At 44.7% G+C, this 19,221-nt stretch overlaps 1 protein-coding gene across 1 annotated transcript in view; it reads left to right on the plus strand.

The window, feature by feature from the left end:
• The window catches only part of LOC126174884 (uncharacterized), a 134,023-nt gene that overhangs the window by 20,121 nt on the left and 94,681 nt on the right, over window positions 1-19,221 (plus strand). The window contains exon 2 of the mRNA XM_049921304.1: window positions 18,196-18,313. Within this exon, the coding sequence (XP_049777261.1) occupies window positions 18,196-18,313 (118 nt within the window). The remainder of the gene's footprint in view (window positions 1-18,195; window positions 18,314-19,221) is intronic.

Raw genomic sequence — 19,221 nt, forward strand, 5'->3', positions numbered from 1 at the left:
CTGACTTCACCGCGATTTTTGATGAGCCGGCGCTGTGGCCGAGCGGTTCTAGGCGCTTCGCTCCGGAACCGCGCTGCTGCTACGTTCGCGGGTTCGAATCCTGCCTCGGGCATGGATGTGTGTGCTCTCCTTAGGTTAGTTAGGTTTAAGTAGTTCTGAGTCTAGGGGCTGATGACCTCAGATGTTAAGTCCCATGGTGCTTAGAGCCATTTGAACAATTTTTGATTTTTGATGGTCCATGAACATTACAGAAGTCAGGACGTGGTCGTTAATAGTCTGTATGAGCACAAAGGACGGCAATGAATGTCCTGCAACGTGCTGCCATGGTGGCCAAAAGACTGATAAGGAGTTCTTGTGGTTGGCTTCCCACTCCTTCACCAGTGCGGTTGACATCTGTGGATAGTCATTGTTGCATGTGGATGTGTTGTAACGTCTCCCCAAAACATCCCACACTTGCTAGATGGGATTTAAGTTGAGGGAACGACCAGGCTGCTCCATTCGCTGCATATCATCTCGTTCCAAGAGCATCTCCAACTGCACATTTAGATGCATTCACGCATTAAAAATACTTGGTGTTCTGCCTTACGGCAGGTCTTGTCATGGGGGAAGCCTCGTCAGAGAGATCCACCGCATGAGCGTCTAGGAAGTGATTCCAGTGGTAGTTTCCCGTTGCCTTCCACTGGTGAAGATAAAATGATAATGAGGACAACACAACACCCAGTCCCTGAGCGGAGAAAATCTCCGACCCAACCGGGAATCGAACCCGCGGCCCTCCGCGTGACAGACCGCCGCTCTGACCACTCAGCTATCGGGGCGAGTTTCACGCATTGTCATTCATAAAACCTAAGTCAGGCATGAACGCACCACTGAAAACACGCACGTGCAGAAAGAGTGCAGTGTTACAATAATGTTGACCGGTGATTGTATCTTGTACAAAGATTTGGAGGTCAGTATGCTCATGCAACATTTTGCCTCTCCACACCATAACGCCTGGACCACCAGAAACCTCATGTTTTTATGGATGACAATGCGAGTCCGCATCGAAATGCGCAGATATAGAAGCTCTTGGAACAACAGGATATTCGACGAATGAACTGGGCTGCCTGTTCACCCCGACTTAAATGCCATCGAGCATGTCTGGGGTCCTTTGGGCAGACGTATTGTAGCACCAACGACCGTAAGCAGTTGTAAACCGCGCTCGTGCGGAAATGGAACGCCCTACATCTACATCTACATGGACACGCTGCAAATCACATTCAAGTGCCTGGCAGAGGGTCCATGGAACCGCCTTCACAATTCTCTATTATTCCAATCTCGTATAGCGCGCGGAAAGAATGAACACCTACATCTTTCCGTACCAGCTCTGATTTCCCTTATTTCATCGTGGTGATCGTTCCTCCCTATGTAGGTCGGTGTCAACAAAATATTTTCGCATTGAGAGGAGAAAGATGGTGATCGGAATTTCGTGAGAAGATTCCGTCGCAACGAAAAACGCCTTTCTTTTAATGATTTCCAGCCCAAATCTGTGACACTCTCTCCCATATTTCGCGATAATACAAAACGTGCTGCCTTTCTTTGAACTTTTTCGATTTACTCCGTCGGTCCTATCTGGTAAGGATCCCACACAGCGCAGCAGTATTCAAGTTAGTGCAGGCAGTCTTCTTAGTAGGTCTGTTACATTTTCTAAGTGTCCTGCCAATAAAGCGCAGTGTTTGGTTAGCCTTAACCACAACATTTTCTATGTGTTCCTTCCACAAGAACTTCTCAATAATCTTGTGACCAGCATGGGAGCAAGTTACAGATCATGCACTGCCTTCCTCGGCTATCATGCAGCGTATTGAGCACCATGTCCTGCCATTTGTGATGTCCAGGCGGCCATCAAGAATCGCGGTGACTTCAGCGCAAATATTAAGTTTCAAAATCGTGTTACTTGTGTTCTTCTCATTGCGTATTTCTTTCAGTTACCGTGTATACTATACCGTTGCAGCTCCTTCTATGTGTTGTTTCATCGTGCTACGTTACTTGGCAGTGATACATCATACGAAAATTACTTTCGTCACTAAGTTTTGCATTCAGGTAAATATCCATACAAATATTTCTTGAACGTTCCTCCAAAAGAGGATCTTTTCCGTGGCATCTAGAGACCATACATGCCACCAATCGATGAAGATCGAAAAGTTACTATACAGACTGTTCTCGTCCTAATTCCCGTACATAATCACACACACACACACACACACACACACACACACACACACACACACACACACACTACCTCTCTCTCTCTCTTCCTCGCCATCTCTCTCTCCCTCTTGCAAACACTCCCACCTACCCACCCACCCACATACACACACACACACACACACACACACACACACACACACAAATCTGTGTTTAGGAATTTGGAAGTCAAGGGTGCAATATTTTTAAGATTATATCGTTAGTTCCTCAACGTCTAAAATGTGGACATGTCTATATATAGAAAGATTTTTTCCACCGTTTACAAAGTCGAGGGATTGACCAATGAGAGGATACGAAACCGAAAAGGTCTAATAAACTTATGTTGGGAAACGCGTGGTTTCCATGCTAGAGACTATTTATTCAATCACACTTTGTTACAGAGACTGCGGTCTAACTGGCACTGTACCATGCAGCCACAGTTAAAGAATGCGTGGTTTCCTGACCGATGGCCGTAGCAGTCTGGCCCCTTTAATCCCAGAAACAAACCACATGGTTTCCTCCTAGATGGTGGCACTGTTTCTCATACATCATGCCCTAGCGCCCTCTCCTGCCATAGTAATTGGTAATGTTGTGTCCGAGTCACCTCTCTTGCTGACACAGCTTGTAGTGGATGTGATACAGCGTTGTACACAATGGTTCCGTGTTCGAATCGAGTGCTTGCCGACGTGGTGTTTACTTTACGGAAAGCCAAATGGCAACGGGCGGCGGGCAGCAAGGTTATATCAGGAGACATATCCCCGGCAACAACCACAGAATGAGGCCACCTTTACGCGGAGTGGTATCTTCAGCTTTCATGACAGTGTTTCGCCGTTTGTCTGAGACAGAGTCGTTTCAGGGAGTAGGAAATCATGAAGGACGTACCCGAAATGTTCGGTCACCAGACTTGGAGGAAAATGTGATTAACACTGTGGAAGGCGACCCGCCGTGTCAATAGAGGCATTTGGCCCGCCAATACAGGATAAGCCAGACGAATGCGTGGAACATTCTCCAGGACAATTGTTACTACCCTTATCAGTTACAGCGCGTGCAGGGTTTACTAGCGACAGACTTCCCGCCGCGGGAGCAGTTTTGTCTCTGGTTTCTTCACTAGGCAACCACGATTCCGGGATTTGTGTCCTCCGTCGTATTCACAGATGAGGCCACCTTTAGGCGGAGTGGTATCTGCAGCTTTCATAACACTCATCTTGGGGATAGCATGCAGAGCCCCCACGGTATGGTAACAGCGAATTATCAGCATCGGTGCCGTGTGAATGTGTCAGCCGGGATAATTGGCGACCGTATTTTGGGACAAGTCTTCCTTCCGCGTCGCCTAACAGACGGGAACTATCGGCGTTTCTTGCGGGTGACTTTGCCTCCCCTGCTGGAAGAAGTGCCAGTAACAGTTCGAAGGGTTAACTGTCTGCAACATGATGGTGCTCCAGCCCACTTCGCCATTAACGTCCGGGCGCATGTCAGTCGTGTCTTGCTTGGTCAATGGATCAGACGAGGGGGTCCTGTTGCATGACCTACTCGTTCACCGGATCACAACCTGTGTGATTGCTGGTTATGTGTGGGCAGGGCGCATTCCAGATGTGGAGACACTGGAGCAGCGTACTCGTGTTGCTTTTGACACTGTACGGATGCAGCCTGGCCGATGTGAACGTGTGAGACAGAATACGCTAGGGCGCGTACACGCATGCTTTGAGGAACAGGGAAACCAGTTTCAATAAAACGCAGTCTCTGTAACAAAGTATGATTGAATAAATGGTCTCAAGCATTTCCGGACATAAGTTCATTAGACTTTCTTTGTTTCGTATCTTCTCATCGATCAATCGCTAGAGTTTGTACACAGTGGACAAACTCACCATGTACATCTGTACGGAAACAGAGGCTGACAGACTAAAGGCCGAAATACTAAATGTCTTTTCCAAAGTTGTTTCACAGAGGAAGATTGCACTGTAGTTCCTTCTCTAGATTGTCGCACAGATGACAAAATGGTAGATATGGAAATAGACGACAGAGGGATAGAGAAACAATTAAAATCGCTCAAAAGAGGAAAGGCCTCTGGACCTGATGGGATACCAGTTCAATTTTACACAGAGTACGCGAAGGAACTTGCCCCCCTTCTAGCAGCGGTGTACCGTAGGTCTCTAGACGAGCGTAGCGTTCCAAAGGATTGGAAAAGGGCACAAGTCATCCCCGTTTTCAAGAAGGGACGTCGAACAGATGTGCAGAGCTATAGACCTATATCTCTAACGTCGATCAGTTGTAGAATTTTGGAACACGTATTGTGTTCGAGTATAATGACTTTTCTGGAGACTAGGAATCTACTCTGTAGGAATCAGCATGGGTTTCGAAAAAGACGGTCATGTGAAACCCAGCTCGCGCTATTCGTCCACGAGACTCAGAGGGCCATAGACACGGGTTCACAGGTAGATGCCGTGTTTCTTGACTTCCGCAAGGCGTTCGATACAGTTCCCCACAGTCGTTTAATGAATAAAGTAAGAGCATATGGACTATCAGACCAATTGTGTGATTGGATTGAGGAGTTCCTAGGTAACAGGACGCAGCATGTTATTCTCAATGGAGAGAAGTCTTCCGAAGTAAGAGTGATTTCAGGTGTGCCGCAGGGGAGTGTCATAGGACCGTTGCTATTCACAATATACATAAATGACCTGGTGGATGACATCGGAAGTTCACTGAGGCTTTTTGCAGATGATGCTGTGGTGTATCGAGAGGTTGTAACAATGGAAAATTGTACTGAAATGCAGGAGGATCTGCAGCGAATTGACGCATGGTGCAGGGAATGGCAATTGAATCTCAATGTAGACAAGTGTAATGTGCTCCGAATACACAGAAAGATAGATCCTTTATCATTTAGCTACAAAATAGCAGGTCAGCAACTGGAAGCAGTTAATACCATAAATTATCTGGGAGTACGCATTAGGAGTCATTTAAAATGGAATGATCATATAATGTTGATCGTCGGTAAAGCAGATGCCAGACTGAGATTCATTGGAAGAATCCTAAGGGAATGCAATGCGAAAACAAAGGAAGTAGGTTACAGTACGCTTGTTCGCCCACTGCTTGAATACTGCTCAGCAGTGTGGGATCCGTACCAGATAGGGTTGATAGAAGATATAGAGAAGATTCAACGGAGAGCAGCGCGCTTCGTTACAGGATCATTTAGTAATCGCGAAAGCGTTACGGAGATGATAGATAAACTCCAGTGGAAGACTCTGCAGGAGAGACGCTCAGTAGCTCGGTACGGGCTTTTGTCAAAGTTTCGAGAACATACCTTCACCGAAGAGTCAAGCAGTATATTGCTCCCTCCTACGTATATCTCGCGAAGAGACCATGAGGATAAAATCAGAGAGATTAGAGCCCACACAGAGGCATACCGACAATCCTTCTTTCCACGAACAATACGAGACTGGAATAGAAGGGAGAACCGATAGAGGTACTGAAGGTACCCTCCGCCACACACCGTCAGGTGGCTTGCGGAGTATGGATGTAGATGTAGATAGATGTAGATCATTCATCAGTAACAAATTCTTCTCAGTAGGAGACAGTTGTTGGCCATTCATTATTACACACAACTGTAAGCTAGTTGTTTCTTGTGATCGTGAAGGGCACACTATGATGATACTTTTAATCTCCACATACTCGAGCGATACTCCTATGTACGTTGTTCTAGCGTTTTATATTTAGTCTATTTCGTTAAAAAATCCGGTTTCGTCCGTATAACTTTCAAAAAATGGTTCAAATGGCTCTGAGCACTATGGGATTTAACATCTGAGGTCATCAGTCCCCTAGAACTTAGCACTACTTAAACCTAATTAGTCTAAGGACATCAGACATATCGATGCCCGAGGTAGGATTCGAACCTGCGACTGTAGCGGTCGCACGCTTCCAGACTGAAGCGCCTAGAACTGTTCGGCCACACCGGCCGGACTATAACTTTATTGGGTACGTGTGCGCCATGTTTTATTGGATTGTGTTTTATTTTCTGACCAGCGGGTCGCGGCTGACTTGCCAGAGGACCTGCCATCTCTTTTAGGCAACACTCGGACGAATGTGGCTAAAGTTTTAAAGTTCTGTGCCCTGTCAAATGTTTTTACAAAGATTTTAGGGAGAGGATTTTAATTTTCTCACTGTGTGACAAGCTCGCCCATATTTTATGTAAGTGGCCAGCCAATAACAATTTCCTGTGACATTCTTGTTGCTATGTTTCCCCTTTCCTTAGGTTTCACTTTCTTATGTAGCATTTTACTTCTTTTCCTGCTTTCTTTGAGTGTGTGCTTTAGTTTTCTTAGGTCTGTCCACATTCGTTCCTTTTAATGTGTGTCAGGGCGCTGATGACCTCGATGTTGAGCGCCCATAAGCCCCAACACGCCACCACCACGTGTTGTGTTCTGTAGTTCAATGTTTCAGTCTAGTTTGCAGGTGACCTTGAGGACATGGTCACACGTGTATGAATGAAAAAGTTTCATGAAAAATTACTACCGTTGGCACCCTACGCTGGCACAAACTTCTGTTTCCCATTTAATTCCTACTGATCGAACCCTTATGTACGGGACACCAAATATAAACCTGGCCCAAAAGGTGTTTTGGGTATTTCGCGACAGCATAACATAATAGGAAAAAAGGGGGGACGTAACTGGTTTTGATTGGTGCGCAAAGAACAGTTCTGCTGCTCATTCACCAGTCAGACTCCTCGTGTGAGTTGTACTTTGCCCATCCTGCACCATCTTGAGAACTAGGTTTAGCTCTTCGACCTGTAGTATCTACATTTATATTTCTTAAATAGTCACCAAGACAATCACTATGTCCAAAGATACTACGTATGACTGTAACTTACATTGTGGGCAATGCGAATTTTGTGTACATATTTTACAAAAAAAATAAAAATAAATAAAAAAATAAATAACGCCGCGAGAGATACTTGCTTGAACATAAATACAGGTGCTAGTCAAACCTCCAGGCTGTGCCGTTGTATTTGACCACGAGAGGCACCTGTGCAGTGTCATCTATACGTTGCAAGTGTCAGTCGTGGTCAGAACAATGTTCTGTGTAACTGTGAGTGTATTATGTCGGAGCTAAGGGAATTCGAACTCGTATGGTGGCTGCTTCCGTAACCAAGAGTTTGATGTTTCAAGACCCTCCGTAACCGAAGATTTATATCGTATACAGGGTAACATCATCTGCTATAGCACAACGCGGACGAAAGTCTGTGTTGAGTGATCGTGACGGACGGTCATTGAAGAAGACCGCGACGAAAAATAAATGGACGACAGCTGCAAAAGTCACTGCAGAACTGAATGTCGCACTCGCGAACCACGTCAGCGCCAAAACAAGGAAGATCCATAAGAAGGGAATTGCAGGGCGAGCTGAAATTCGATAACAACCCATCTGTGATGCAAATGTTCGTAACAGGAGAAAGTGGTATCGAAGCCAAAAAGATGGACAATGGAGTGATGAAAAAACGTCATTTGGCCGGACGAGTCTTGTTTCACATTATTTCCAGGCCGAGTTTACGTCCCAAGAGTGAAACATGCGGGGATTCGGTGATAGCTTGGACTGCCACATCGTGACATGCCACAGCCCCAGGGTTACGCTGCAAGGTTGCACTACTGCGAAGGAGTATGGGAGCACTTCGTCTGCTCCGGTCATTCGCTTGCTACAATGTTTGCTCCCCAGTGGTGATGCTCTTTTGCAAGAGCACGAGGATGGATTGTGGCGTCTGTCCTGGCCACCACAGCCGCCAAATCTCAGTATTAGTGGATAGAAGTGTGCTTGATCACTGTCGACCTCCATCATCTTTACCTGAACTTGGCACTATTTTGCAGGAAGAATGGTAGAATATTCCCTTGAAAACGATGCAGAACGTGTACTTACGCATTCCGAGATGGCTGGAAGCAGTTTCGAATGCCAACGAGTTTCCTACCATATAGCGTGACTCACCTAAAACTTGCACCGCATATATTGCGTAACTGGAAAGTATTATTGATGTGTGGCTTTCACAGAATGTATTGGTAGTCTGGGGCTCGTATTGTTAGCCAGTAAACAGATTGTAATAATACTTAGAATGTGTATTTTTTGTGCTATCTTAATAGTTTTTTAAATGGAACAATAGTTATTGGCATTAACGGGCTAAAAATAGGGTAAATTACAGGGTTATTACAAATGATTGAAGCAATTTCACAGCTCTACAATAACTTTATTATTTGAGATATTTTCACAATGCTTTGCACACACATACAAAAACTCAAAAAGTTTTTTTAGGCATTCACAAATGTTCGATATGTGCCCCTTTACTGATTCGGCAGACATCAAGCTGATAATCAAGTTCCTCCCACACTCGGCGCAGCATGTCCCCATCAATGAGTTCGAAAGCGTCGTTGATGCGAGCTCGCAGTTCTGGCACGTTTCTTGGTAGAGGGGGTTTAAACACTGAATCTTTCACATAACCCCACAGAAAGAAATCGCATGGGGTTAAGTCGGGAGAGCGTGGAGGCCATGACATGAATTGCTGATCACGATCTCCACCACGACCGATCCATCGGTTTTCCAATCTCCTGTTTAAGAAATGCCGAACATCATGACGGAAGTGCGGTGGGGCACCATCCTGTTGAAAGATGAAGTCGGCGCTGTCGGTCTCCAGTTGTGGCATGAGCCAATTTTCCAGCATGTCCAGATACACGTGTCCTGTAACGTTTTTTTTCGCAGAAGAAAAAGGGGCCGTAAACTTTAAACCGTGAGATTTCATAAAACACGTTAACTTTTGGTGAATTGCGAATTTGCTGCACGAATGCGTGAGGATTCTCTACCGCCCAGATTCGCACATTGTGTCTGTTCACTTCACCATTAAGAAAAAATGTTGCTTCATCACTGAAAACAAGTTTCGCACTGAACGCATCCTCTTCCATGAGCTGTTGCAACCGCGCCGAAAATTAAAAGCGTTTGACTTTGTCATCGGGTGTCAGGGCTTGTAGCAATTGTAAACGGTAAGGCTTCTGCTTTAGCCTTTTCCGTAAGATTTTCCAAACCGTCGGCTGTGGTACGTTTAGCTCCCTGCTTGCTTTATTCGTCGACTTCCGCGGGCTACGCGTGAAACTTGGCCGCACGCGTTCAACCGCTTCTTCTCTCACTCCAGGCCGACCCGTTGATTTCCCCTTACAGAGGCATCCAGAAGCTTTAAACTGCGCATACCATCGCCGAATGGAGTTAGCAGTTGGTGGATCTTTGTTGAACTTCGTCCTGAAGTGTCGTTGCACTGTTATGACTGACTGATGTGAGTGCATTTCAAGCACGACATACGCTTTCTCGGCTCCTGTCGCCATTTTGTCTCACTGCGCTCTCGAGCGCTCTGGCGGCAGAAACCTGAACTGCGGCTTCAGCCGAACAAAACTTTATGAGTTTTTCTACGTATCTGTAGTGTGTCGTGACCATATGTCAATGAATGGAGCTACAGTGAATTTATGAAATCGCTTCAATCATTTGTAATAGCCCTGTAGAATATCAATGCTGTTCGTTGCAGGAGTCTAGTGCGAGCCGTTCACGACAGAAGTTTCCACGCCGACACTTGTTTGCGTCATTCAACCTGCGCAGTTACTAGGTATAATGTTGTTACGTTTGTGCTGTAACTGACAATTTGAAAGTTTTTACTACACAACATTTATTTGCATGAGTCTACATGGAAATGACTGAATAACAATGAGAAGTAACAGTCACAAAGTCAGTAAGAATTTCCTACTAGAGGCAACAAAAGACAACTTCTAAGTTTCCCACAAGAGTCCGTGGTAACACACAGACACTTCATTCCAAGTCCTATTCCGATGGCGAACACGTAGTCTTCCGTGGAGACGTCCTTGAGGTCGGTATTCGGCGTGAACTGACGTCCGGTGCTGGTTCTAGCCTTTATTGGCCTACCAATTGTGTAGTAATACTTCCAGCAGGCCATCTCGATCACCCTCTGCAGGAAGTAGTACGCGGGATGTCTGTTTCCAAAACAGCCAATGTAACGCCTTGGGCTTAAACAACCTCGGTCCTGTGTGGTGTTAGATGTGTTGCCGGCCCGCAGGGGCTACCTCGGCGCCGGCGTAACAGTTTGCTTACAGCGTGCTCGTGTGTTCCTTGAGTGCACTGCGACTTGGTAGTCAGTGTGTGACAGTCCAACTAGTAGGTCGTGATATGGACTATGGGATTTACCAATACAGAAAAATCCGACATGCTCATGATGCATGGAGAATGTAGCAAGAAAATAGTTCACTCTTGTACAGTGTACGCGGCAACAAGATATCTCAATAGACGTCAACCATCTCCAACCAGTTATGTGAAAGTGGAAGTGTAACACCTAGACAACGTAACTTAAGGAAACAAGTGACGACAAAAGATGGGGAAATTAATGTTCTTGCTGCTATTGCAGTTGATTCGCACGTTAGCTCCCTCGCAATTGCACGAGGAAGTGGACTGAGTGAGGCAAGTGTTCTATGGATTTCCATCAGCATAGGTTCCATCCCAGTCACAAGTCTACCCATCAAGAGAGATGTTAAATTCTGTACACGGGTATTAAGAAAGAATACTCCTGTAGAATCATGTGTCTTGTTTAGTGATGAAGCCACATTTACCAATCATGGCCAGGTAAACCGCCGAAGCTTCGTCGATGGAGTGTAAACGATTGGTGTGGGATAGTGAATCAGCTTATAGGCCAATTTTTCACAGACGGAACACTGAACGCGAACAAGTATCGCAGCTTCCTAGTATAGCATCTTCCACGGATGCTGTAAGACGTTGCTCTGCAGACTGGGAGGAACCTGTGGTACCAATATGATGACTGTCCAGCCAATAGTGCACGAAGTACTATAGCATGTCTTCACAAACTGCTTCCAAATCGTTGGATTGGGCGCATGGGACCTGTACCTTGGCATGCTCGTTCCCCGAGTTTGACGCCTGCGTACTTTTTTATGTGGGGAAAACTGAAAGACCCTTTCTACAAGAACTTACCAACTACACACGATAATAGGCAACGGAGTATTATTGCAGCCTGCTCGGACATCACCGCAAACATTCTAACATTTATGCAGCAGTCGCTCCATACCAGAGTGGAAGCACGTATTTCCACTGCCGGTGGTCATTTTGAACACAAGATGTAATGGTCAATTGTCTCGTTACTGGTCAGAATTCACATAACTAGTGCATGCACTTGTGGTGTTCTTTAATGTTTACCACCACAAGTATTGTACAAACATTGGTGTGGAAAGTTTTCAAAATACGATACCTCGAAGACGACTCACACTACTTTTCTGCAACAAACATCACTGACATTCTAATTTAACCGACTTGTAGTTTGTTAATGTCAATAGACACTGTCCCATTTAATAGAATGTATGTTTCGACATAAATACACGTTCTAAGTATTATTATGATCGTTTGATTGGCTAACAATACAAGTCCCTGACTGCCAATCCATTCTGCGAAAGCCGCAGAACAACAGCGCTTTCCATATCCGCAATATTTGCGGTGCAAGTTTTAGGCGATTCACCCCGTATTTCATGTCTGACACACGATTAATAATCCAGTCATACATACATTCGTACATATATGCATAGGTATATACACACACCTGCCTAATATCGTGTAGGACACCCACGAGCACGCAGAAGTGCCGCAACACGACGTGGCAAGACTTGACTAATGTTTGAAATAGTGCTGGGGAGAATTGACACCACGAATACTGCAGGGCTGTCCGTAAATCCGTAACAATACGTATGGGTGGAGATCTCTTTTGAACAGCACGTTGCAAGGCATCCCAGATATATTCAATAATGTTCATGTCTTGGAAGTTTGGTGGCCAGCGGAAGTGTTTAAACTCAGAAGAGTGTTCCTGGAGCCACACTGTAGCAATTCTGGAATTGCTCAAGTCTATCGGAATGCACAATGGTCATGAATGGATACAGGTGATATGATAGGATGCTTACGTATGTGTCACCTGTCTGATTCGTATCTAGAAGTGTCAGGTGTCCCATATCACTCCAACTGCACACGCTCCACACAATTACAGAGGAGACTCCACCAGCTTGAACAATCCTCTGCTGAAATGAGGGTCCATCTGAGGTTGTCTCCATACCCGTACACGTCCACCCGTTCGATACAATTTAAAACGAGACTCGTCCGACCAAGCAACATGTTTCCAGTCACCAACAGTCCAAAGTCGGTGTTGACGGACCCAGGCGAGGTGTAAAGCTTTGTGTCGTGCAGTGATCGAGGGTACACGAGTGAACCTACGGCTACGAAAGCCTATATCGATAATGTTTCGTCGAGTGGTTCGCACGCTGATGGCCCAGCATTGAAATCTGCAGCAGTTTGCAGAAGGACTGCACTTCTGTCACGGAGAACTATTCTCTTCAATCGTCGTTGGTCACCTTCCAGCTAGATCTTTTTCCGTCCGCAGCGATGTCGGAGATTTGATGTTTTACCGTATTCCTCATATTGACGGTACACTCGTGAAACAGTCGTACTCGAGAATCCTCATTTCATAGCTACCTCGGAGATGCTGTGTCCCATCGCTCGTGCGGCGACTATGACACCACTTTCCAAGTCACTAAATCTTGATAACCTGCCATTGTAGCAGCAGTAACCGATCTAACAACTGCGACAGACACTTTTGGTATTATACAGGCGTTGCCGACCGCAGCGCCGTATTCTGCCTGCGTACAAGTCTCTGTATTTGAATACGCATGCCTATACCAGTTTCCCTGGCGCTTCAGTGTATGATACACATCTATGATGTTCTTGAAAGTATCTATAGAGCAACAATTGCGAAAGGGTCCGAAAGGAAATAATGTAACTGTCAAAGGGCGACAGTTATATCATTAACACAGTTCTGAATGCCTGTGACTACTAAAAACAGGAAAACCAACAAATGAAAAAATGGTTCAAATGGCTCTGAGCACTATGGGACTTAACATCTGAGGCCATCAGTCCCCTAGAACTTAGAACTACTTAAACCTAACTAACCTAAGGACATCACACACATCCATGCCCGAGGCAGGATTCGAACCTGCGACCGTAGCGTTCGCGCGGTTCGAGACTGAAGCGCCTAGAACCGCTCGGCCACAACGGCCGGCCCAACAAATGAGAATTTTGCGTGTATCATTTGTTGTTTTCGTTTTACGTCAGCGTTCATCCAGCTTTTTACACGCTTCTTGTAGCATGGCTAGTGACGATCCAGAAGCGAGTAGGCTATATGGCTCCTGCCGGTGGAGAGTTGCCGCTGAACGGCTGATAGCAGCGAGCTCTTCCCACGGCAGGACAAAAGCCGGTGGCGCGAGAAACGTCAGTCAGTGAGTGAGGCGTGGGTGGGGCGGCTGGCTGGGGGACTGTTCTGCTCTGCTCTGCTCTGCCCCGCGCCCCGCTGCTGATCGTTAACGGTGACACTACGTAGCCGTGAGTTCGGCAGCACCGTCACCATCACAAAGGCCACCCAGTACCCGCGGCGCAAATGTGCGACTCGTCCCAACAAGCTGCTGACATCATATGGCGACTGTGTGTACCCTCCTGCTCTGTCTGTCACGAGCGGGTTTGTATTCACCCAGTGCACCTGGAGACAAACGTACCAATGTGAGATGATGAGGAGCCCTTACCGTTGAAGGAGATGCTGTTTTGTGATGGCCTGCTTGCAAGCAGCAACTAACTTGTCACAGTGTCAAATAGGGTTAAGCAAGAGCTATGGCAAAAATAGATGTCCACACAGATTAGCAACAATTTAAAATGATTTTTTTGATTGAAGTTTTACAGTACTTAACTCGAGGACGAAGATTGTGTGTGGGAATGTAGTTCAATGATCATTTGATCTAATCTGTTCTAGGCGCTTCAATCTGGAACCGCGCGACCGCTACGGTCGCAGGTTCGAATCCTGCCTCGGGCACGGATGTGTGTGATGTCCTTAGGTTAGTTAAGTTTAAGTAGTTCTCATTTCTAGGCGACCGATGACCTCAGATGTTAAGTCCCATAGTGCTCAGAGTCATTTGAACCATTTGAACTCGATCACAAAGGATTCCCTGCAAACGTAATTATTTAGATAAATAGTTCTTCCGTCCTAGGAAAAGAGAAATTCGACAATTTTTGGCTGTTATTGATGCCGGTACTGCCAAGCTTTCGGTTCCAGGAATGCTAAGACTTTCGAGAATGGTTTAATTGTAAGTTTAAATTTTTGTGTAATTAACACAATCTGTACTGTAATTTTTCATTTATTTTATTAATTTTCGAGTTACAGTTACATGGTATGCTAGCAGCCAATTAGTCTACCCTCCCCCTGTTGCGATTACTGGAATGATTTGACAGATGTCTCCAGAGAAGAAAACGTACAGTCGGCCATGCGGCTATTGTAACGCAAAGGACGAATTATTCTGTGGAACGCTTTAACTCATATTTTATGGAATTTCGGAACCTCAGCGCAAACGACGGAAACGCAATCCTGCGTCATTTCCAAAGATTACTTTTCTCTGAGAAATTACAGATTCCGTAAGTATCGCAGCCATAGACTGTCAGCGCAGTAGTCAGACGGCCTTTCGCCTGTCACCGCTAAGTGGTAAAGACACCGTTCTCACAAGGGCGGGAGACTTCCCTCCATCGTAGCTCTGCCAATTAGCACGAAATATTTGTAAATTATACATACAAACCTTCCTTGTGAACCACTCTGCGTATAAATGTAGTTCCAGAGATTTTTGACAGATTACGAACGCAGTGTAGCTAAGTTTGTAATAGCAAAAAATATTTTTATGGGATATAATTATAAACTAACAACGTTTTGGATATTTTCCTTAACTTGTAGCCGGCCGCTGTAGCCGAGCGGTTCTAGGCGCTTCAGTCCGGAACCGCGCTGCTGCTGCGGTCGCAGTTTCGAATCCTGCCTCGTGCATGGATGTGTGTGATGTCCTTAGGTTAGTTAGGTTTAAGTAGTTCTAAGTCTAGGGGACTGATGACCTCAGATGTTAAGTCCCACAGTGCTCAGAGCCATTTGAACTATTTTGAACCCTAACTTGTACTGTGAACCTTGCTTCTTGCCAAATTTCGTGATTCTAGGTCAACGAGAAGTATCATGTAGGTTTGATGAGTGTGTTTGCTAGTATCAAAATATGTGATATAAATGTCTGTACCTTTTGATTGTGTTGACTTAGAAGCTTAAATTATTAACACCGCCAACGGACCATAGACGTTTGTATTTGATATAAATTTTAACTTAATACTTCTACTCGTTCCTGAGAAAAAGGCGTCTTAAGTGTCGTATGGGCAGACAGACAGATGGACAACGAAGTGATCCTATAAAGGTTGCGGCATCTTTCCATCGCAGATGATTCCGGTGAGTTTTTGCATTCAACCTTGGCTGGGTATCAGAAGTGCCATCACAACTTGAGGTGACAATGGGTCCTAGGTATTTAAAATGAATGGTCTACTGTAGCGTTTGTCACTGATTCGTTAGGGGACCACCTTACAGGTATCCAACCTTAACACTGAGATGCATCCGATTTGCATCCAGATCGTTCAAGCGTGCTTCTTGGACTAGGATCACACTGTCCTCCTAAATAAGTTCCAACGATGAGATACTTGTATGTTAGACGCTGCTGGGTCCATGCAGAGGATAAATAACAGCAGTGATAGGGCGAAGCCCTGATGAACGCCGACATTGAAATCAAACGGTGGATAAATTCCCGATGTGTGACGACATTAGCGGTTAATGATTTTTAATAACTTCATTTCTGGAGACATTTTTTTGCACCCTAGTTTCAGAATTTACCTCATCGTATTTTACTTAATTTTAATATCTCAGATTTATTTTTACAATTTTAAAAGCTAATGTAAAAGTTTTATCCTGCTCCAGTAGAGAGGCAGCATGTCTTTGACCACAGGACAAATGACGTAATGATAAAAGTAGAATACATTTTTAATCTTGGAATGTATAAAACAGTACATTAATTAATTAAACATTTCTATTTATTTCTTACTGAATTACATGTAGAGAATGAATTTTCAAGTTGAAAGTTAATGTAACTCAATATCTGTGCTTTTCGTTAGCAAAAATCACACAAAAAGATTCCTCCAGCAAATTTTGAGCATTTTTATGTCGTTTGCAACACTCTATCCAATCTTCTGGAGGAGTGTAAAAGCTTACCTAACGACATTCAGGGCAATTGACTGTAAGTTTCACATCAGTTATGGACTGTGTTTCGAGGTCTACGAATGCTAGTTAAAACGAAAACTTATGATTCCGCATCAGTCACACAGTCTTTACTACATGCACTATGCGTTTCAACGGTTACACTGCACTCATCATATGGAGGGTATCTTTTATGCTGTTTAAAAGTATAAAAAGTAGTTACAGTCCAAAGGATAGTATATACGCTGCAGTCTGACGTGAAAAGTCACACGTCATATATTAGGTATTGTGAGACGTATAGGTGTTTTTCGCATCAGACTGCAGCGCACATACTATTCTTCCATCGCGTCTACCTTTTACATTTTTAAACTGTCTGCTACATCACATCTATAGATCGTGTGGTTAATTTCGGTAGGCTGTAACTGTGTGCGTCGTAACCTAAATTCTCAGCCACCTCACATGCAGCTGCAAACAACCGGCGATGCGTGCCACTAACGAAGGCTATGTCAAACATGAGTTCCACTTGTTGATGATGGAGGAACTGTCGAAACATGTAGCCTAGTGAATGAAGTAAAGACTTTGTGACTAACAGTGCATTATACTTTATTTAGAAGCTTTCCTGTGTTACGTTAAACGTTCTTGTTTACTCTGCGTGCTTCCCTATCAATCAATGTCTGCTTCATAGTTGAGAGCTTGTTATTAAACGACTTGCATTTAGCTTACTTAGACTTCTGCGTTTTTTCGCCTATGGTTTTTATTTGGGACATTATTCAAAATCAACAACACTTCGGCATTGTTTTTGCTTAATGGAAGCACCATATGTTGAAAGTCATGGTTTTTAATTTTTCGGTGTATAATATTCATCTCAAGTATCAATGCGAATTTCTTTGATTTAGTCTTTAGGTGCCGTACTCATAACAGGAACCTTTTCCTTCTCTGAATGTTCCATTACAAGAAAACGATGTGTGGTTTCATCCACAGCTAAATTATGTTGAGAAATCATAAGGGGATCATAAGATTCGATTCCACATTCTTTGAACACATTACCTGCATTACCGACGGTAGCCGCTGCACAGTGGTCTCCAGACTCAGCTGAAAAGGCGACGACGTGTCACACCTGTGTCCACAGCTGTCCTTGAGCGCTCCACTGTTGGTTCACCTCTCTGTGCTTCCTTGTCAACGGAAGCAACAACATCGATCGCCCTACTGATAATCGATTGTGCCTCATACGTCGCCGCACTGTACGTGGGGATACTTGTTTCGCTGCAAACAAGACCACTTCCCGGCTGAAGGTAGGTGACATGGCTGTCCGATACCGCACGCTCGAGAGAACAATAGGCGATCCTCTCTGGCGCTAGTCACATGAGTCTGTCGGGATGCTGCATGGTCCAGTGTGGCCCTCCTGAACACAGGACTTCGGTATTCGCATGACAGTCATGCACGCTGTGATACATAAACTGGAGTACCAACAGGCAAAATGAAAAATCAGCTCTGTAACAAGCTATATTTCTACAAGTAGGCCCTAGTAAAAAATGGACACATGTTATCTAGAATTTTTGTTAGAAGTAATCTATCCTACTGCCACCTGAAATACGTATTTACTATTCCTCCTGAAACACCACTTCTTGACATTTTTCACAATTTGAACGTTGAGTGGGTGCGTGAGGAGGGAGGGGGGGGGGGGGGGAGGGTGCTCTCACATTCGAGTTATCCTGTATCGGTTACGTACGGCAGGTAGGTACAGTAATCTGTGCATTGTATTCTTTCATTGCCGTTTCTAGGAGAGTCGTCTAATGTTGTCGATGCGTGTGTTGCAGGCGATGCCGGACCACCCGGCGTCGATGCGCATGTCTGGAGAGCTGTCCCACGAGATGGACATGCACAACGACACGGCCGCCAATGCCACAACCACAAGCAGCAGTGCTGAGGATGACGGTGAGCGGACGTGGTCCACTTTATTTTTCTCTTCACTTTAATTCTGTCTTTCTTTATGTTCTGTTCTGAGGCCTTCATCTCTGCCAAAGTATTGGACCCATCGTTATCAAGAATATGTACCACACAAGTGTTGCAAACCTGTTCGTTCAAATTAACTGAGGAGGTATGTTTTCTATAGTCACAACGGTATTCGTTAACAGACTGAACACAGCTTCCAAACAAAATCGTAATACAAGTCCAAAATCAAGCAGATCACTTGTAATACTACAGTAGTAGAATCTCCACTGGGCACTATAATCGTCTGATTTTCGGCAGTGATACAGATGTTTAGAAATATGACAATTTTAAGGATGGAAAGAATAGTAGATGCCTTCAAATTCGATATGGAGTCGTTTAATGTCGTAAGGTTCTGGTTACCCCCCGCGATGTTCTGCAGTATTGTCTTCGACATCTCTTACTGGCAGCTCAGAATGTGCGACCAATGTGTGGAATAGTAGATGCTAAATGCAGGAAACATCAGTTTGGGTTTTGGAGAAATGTATGAATAGGCGAGACATTACTGACCCCAAAACTTATCTTAAAAAATTGAAAGGGGACAAATTTACTTTTGTAGTGTAAAGCTTCTGACAACTGGAATGCACTCTTTGAAATCCAGAACGTAGCAGGAATAAAATGTAAAAAGCGGAAGGTTTTCTACAATTTGTACACACGCCAGATTGCTGTTGTAAACGTCGGAAGACATGAAAGGTGACGGTAGTTGGCAAAGGAGTGAGACAGGATTGCCTTTCCCCAATGTTACTGATGAAGTACATTGAGCAAGGCGTAAAGAAAACGAAAGGGAAATTCTGAAAGGGAATTAAAATCGTCGGGGGAAAAATAAAAACTTTACGATTTGTCGATGACATTGT

The sequence above is a fragment of the Schistocerca cancellata genome, chromosome 1 (assembly GCF_023864275.1).
Source record: "Schistocerca cancellata isolate TAMUIC-IGC-003103 chromosome 1, iqSchCanc2.1, whole genome shotgun sequence".
NCBI lineage: Eukaryota > Metazoa > Arthropoda > Insecta > Orthoptera > Acrididae > Schistocerca > Schistocerca cancellata.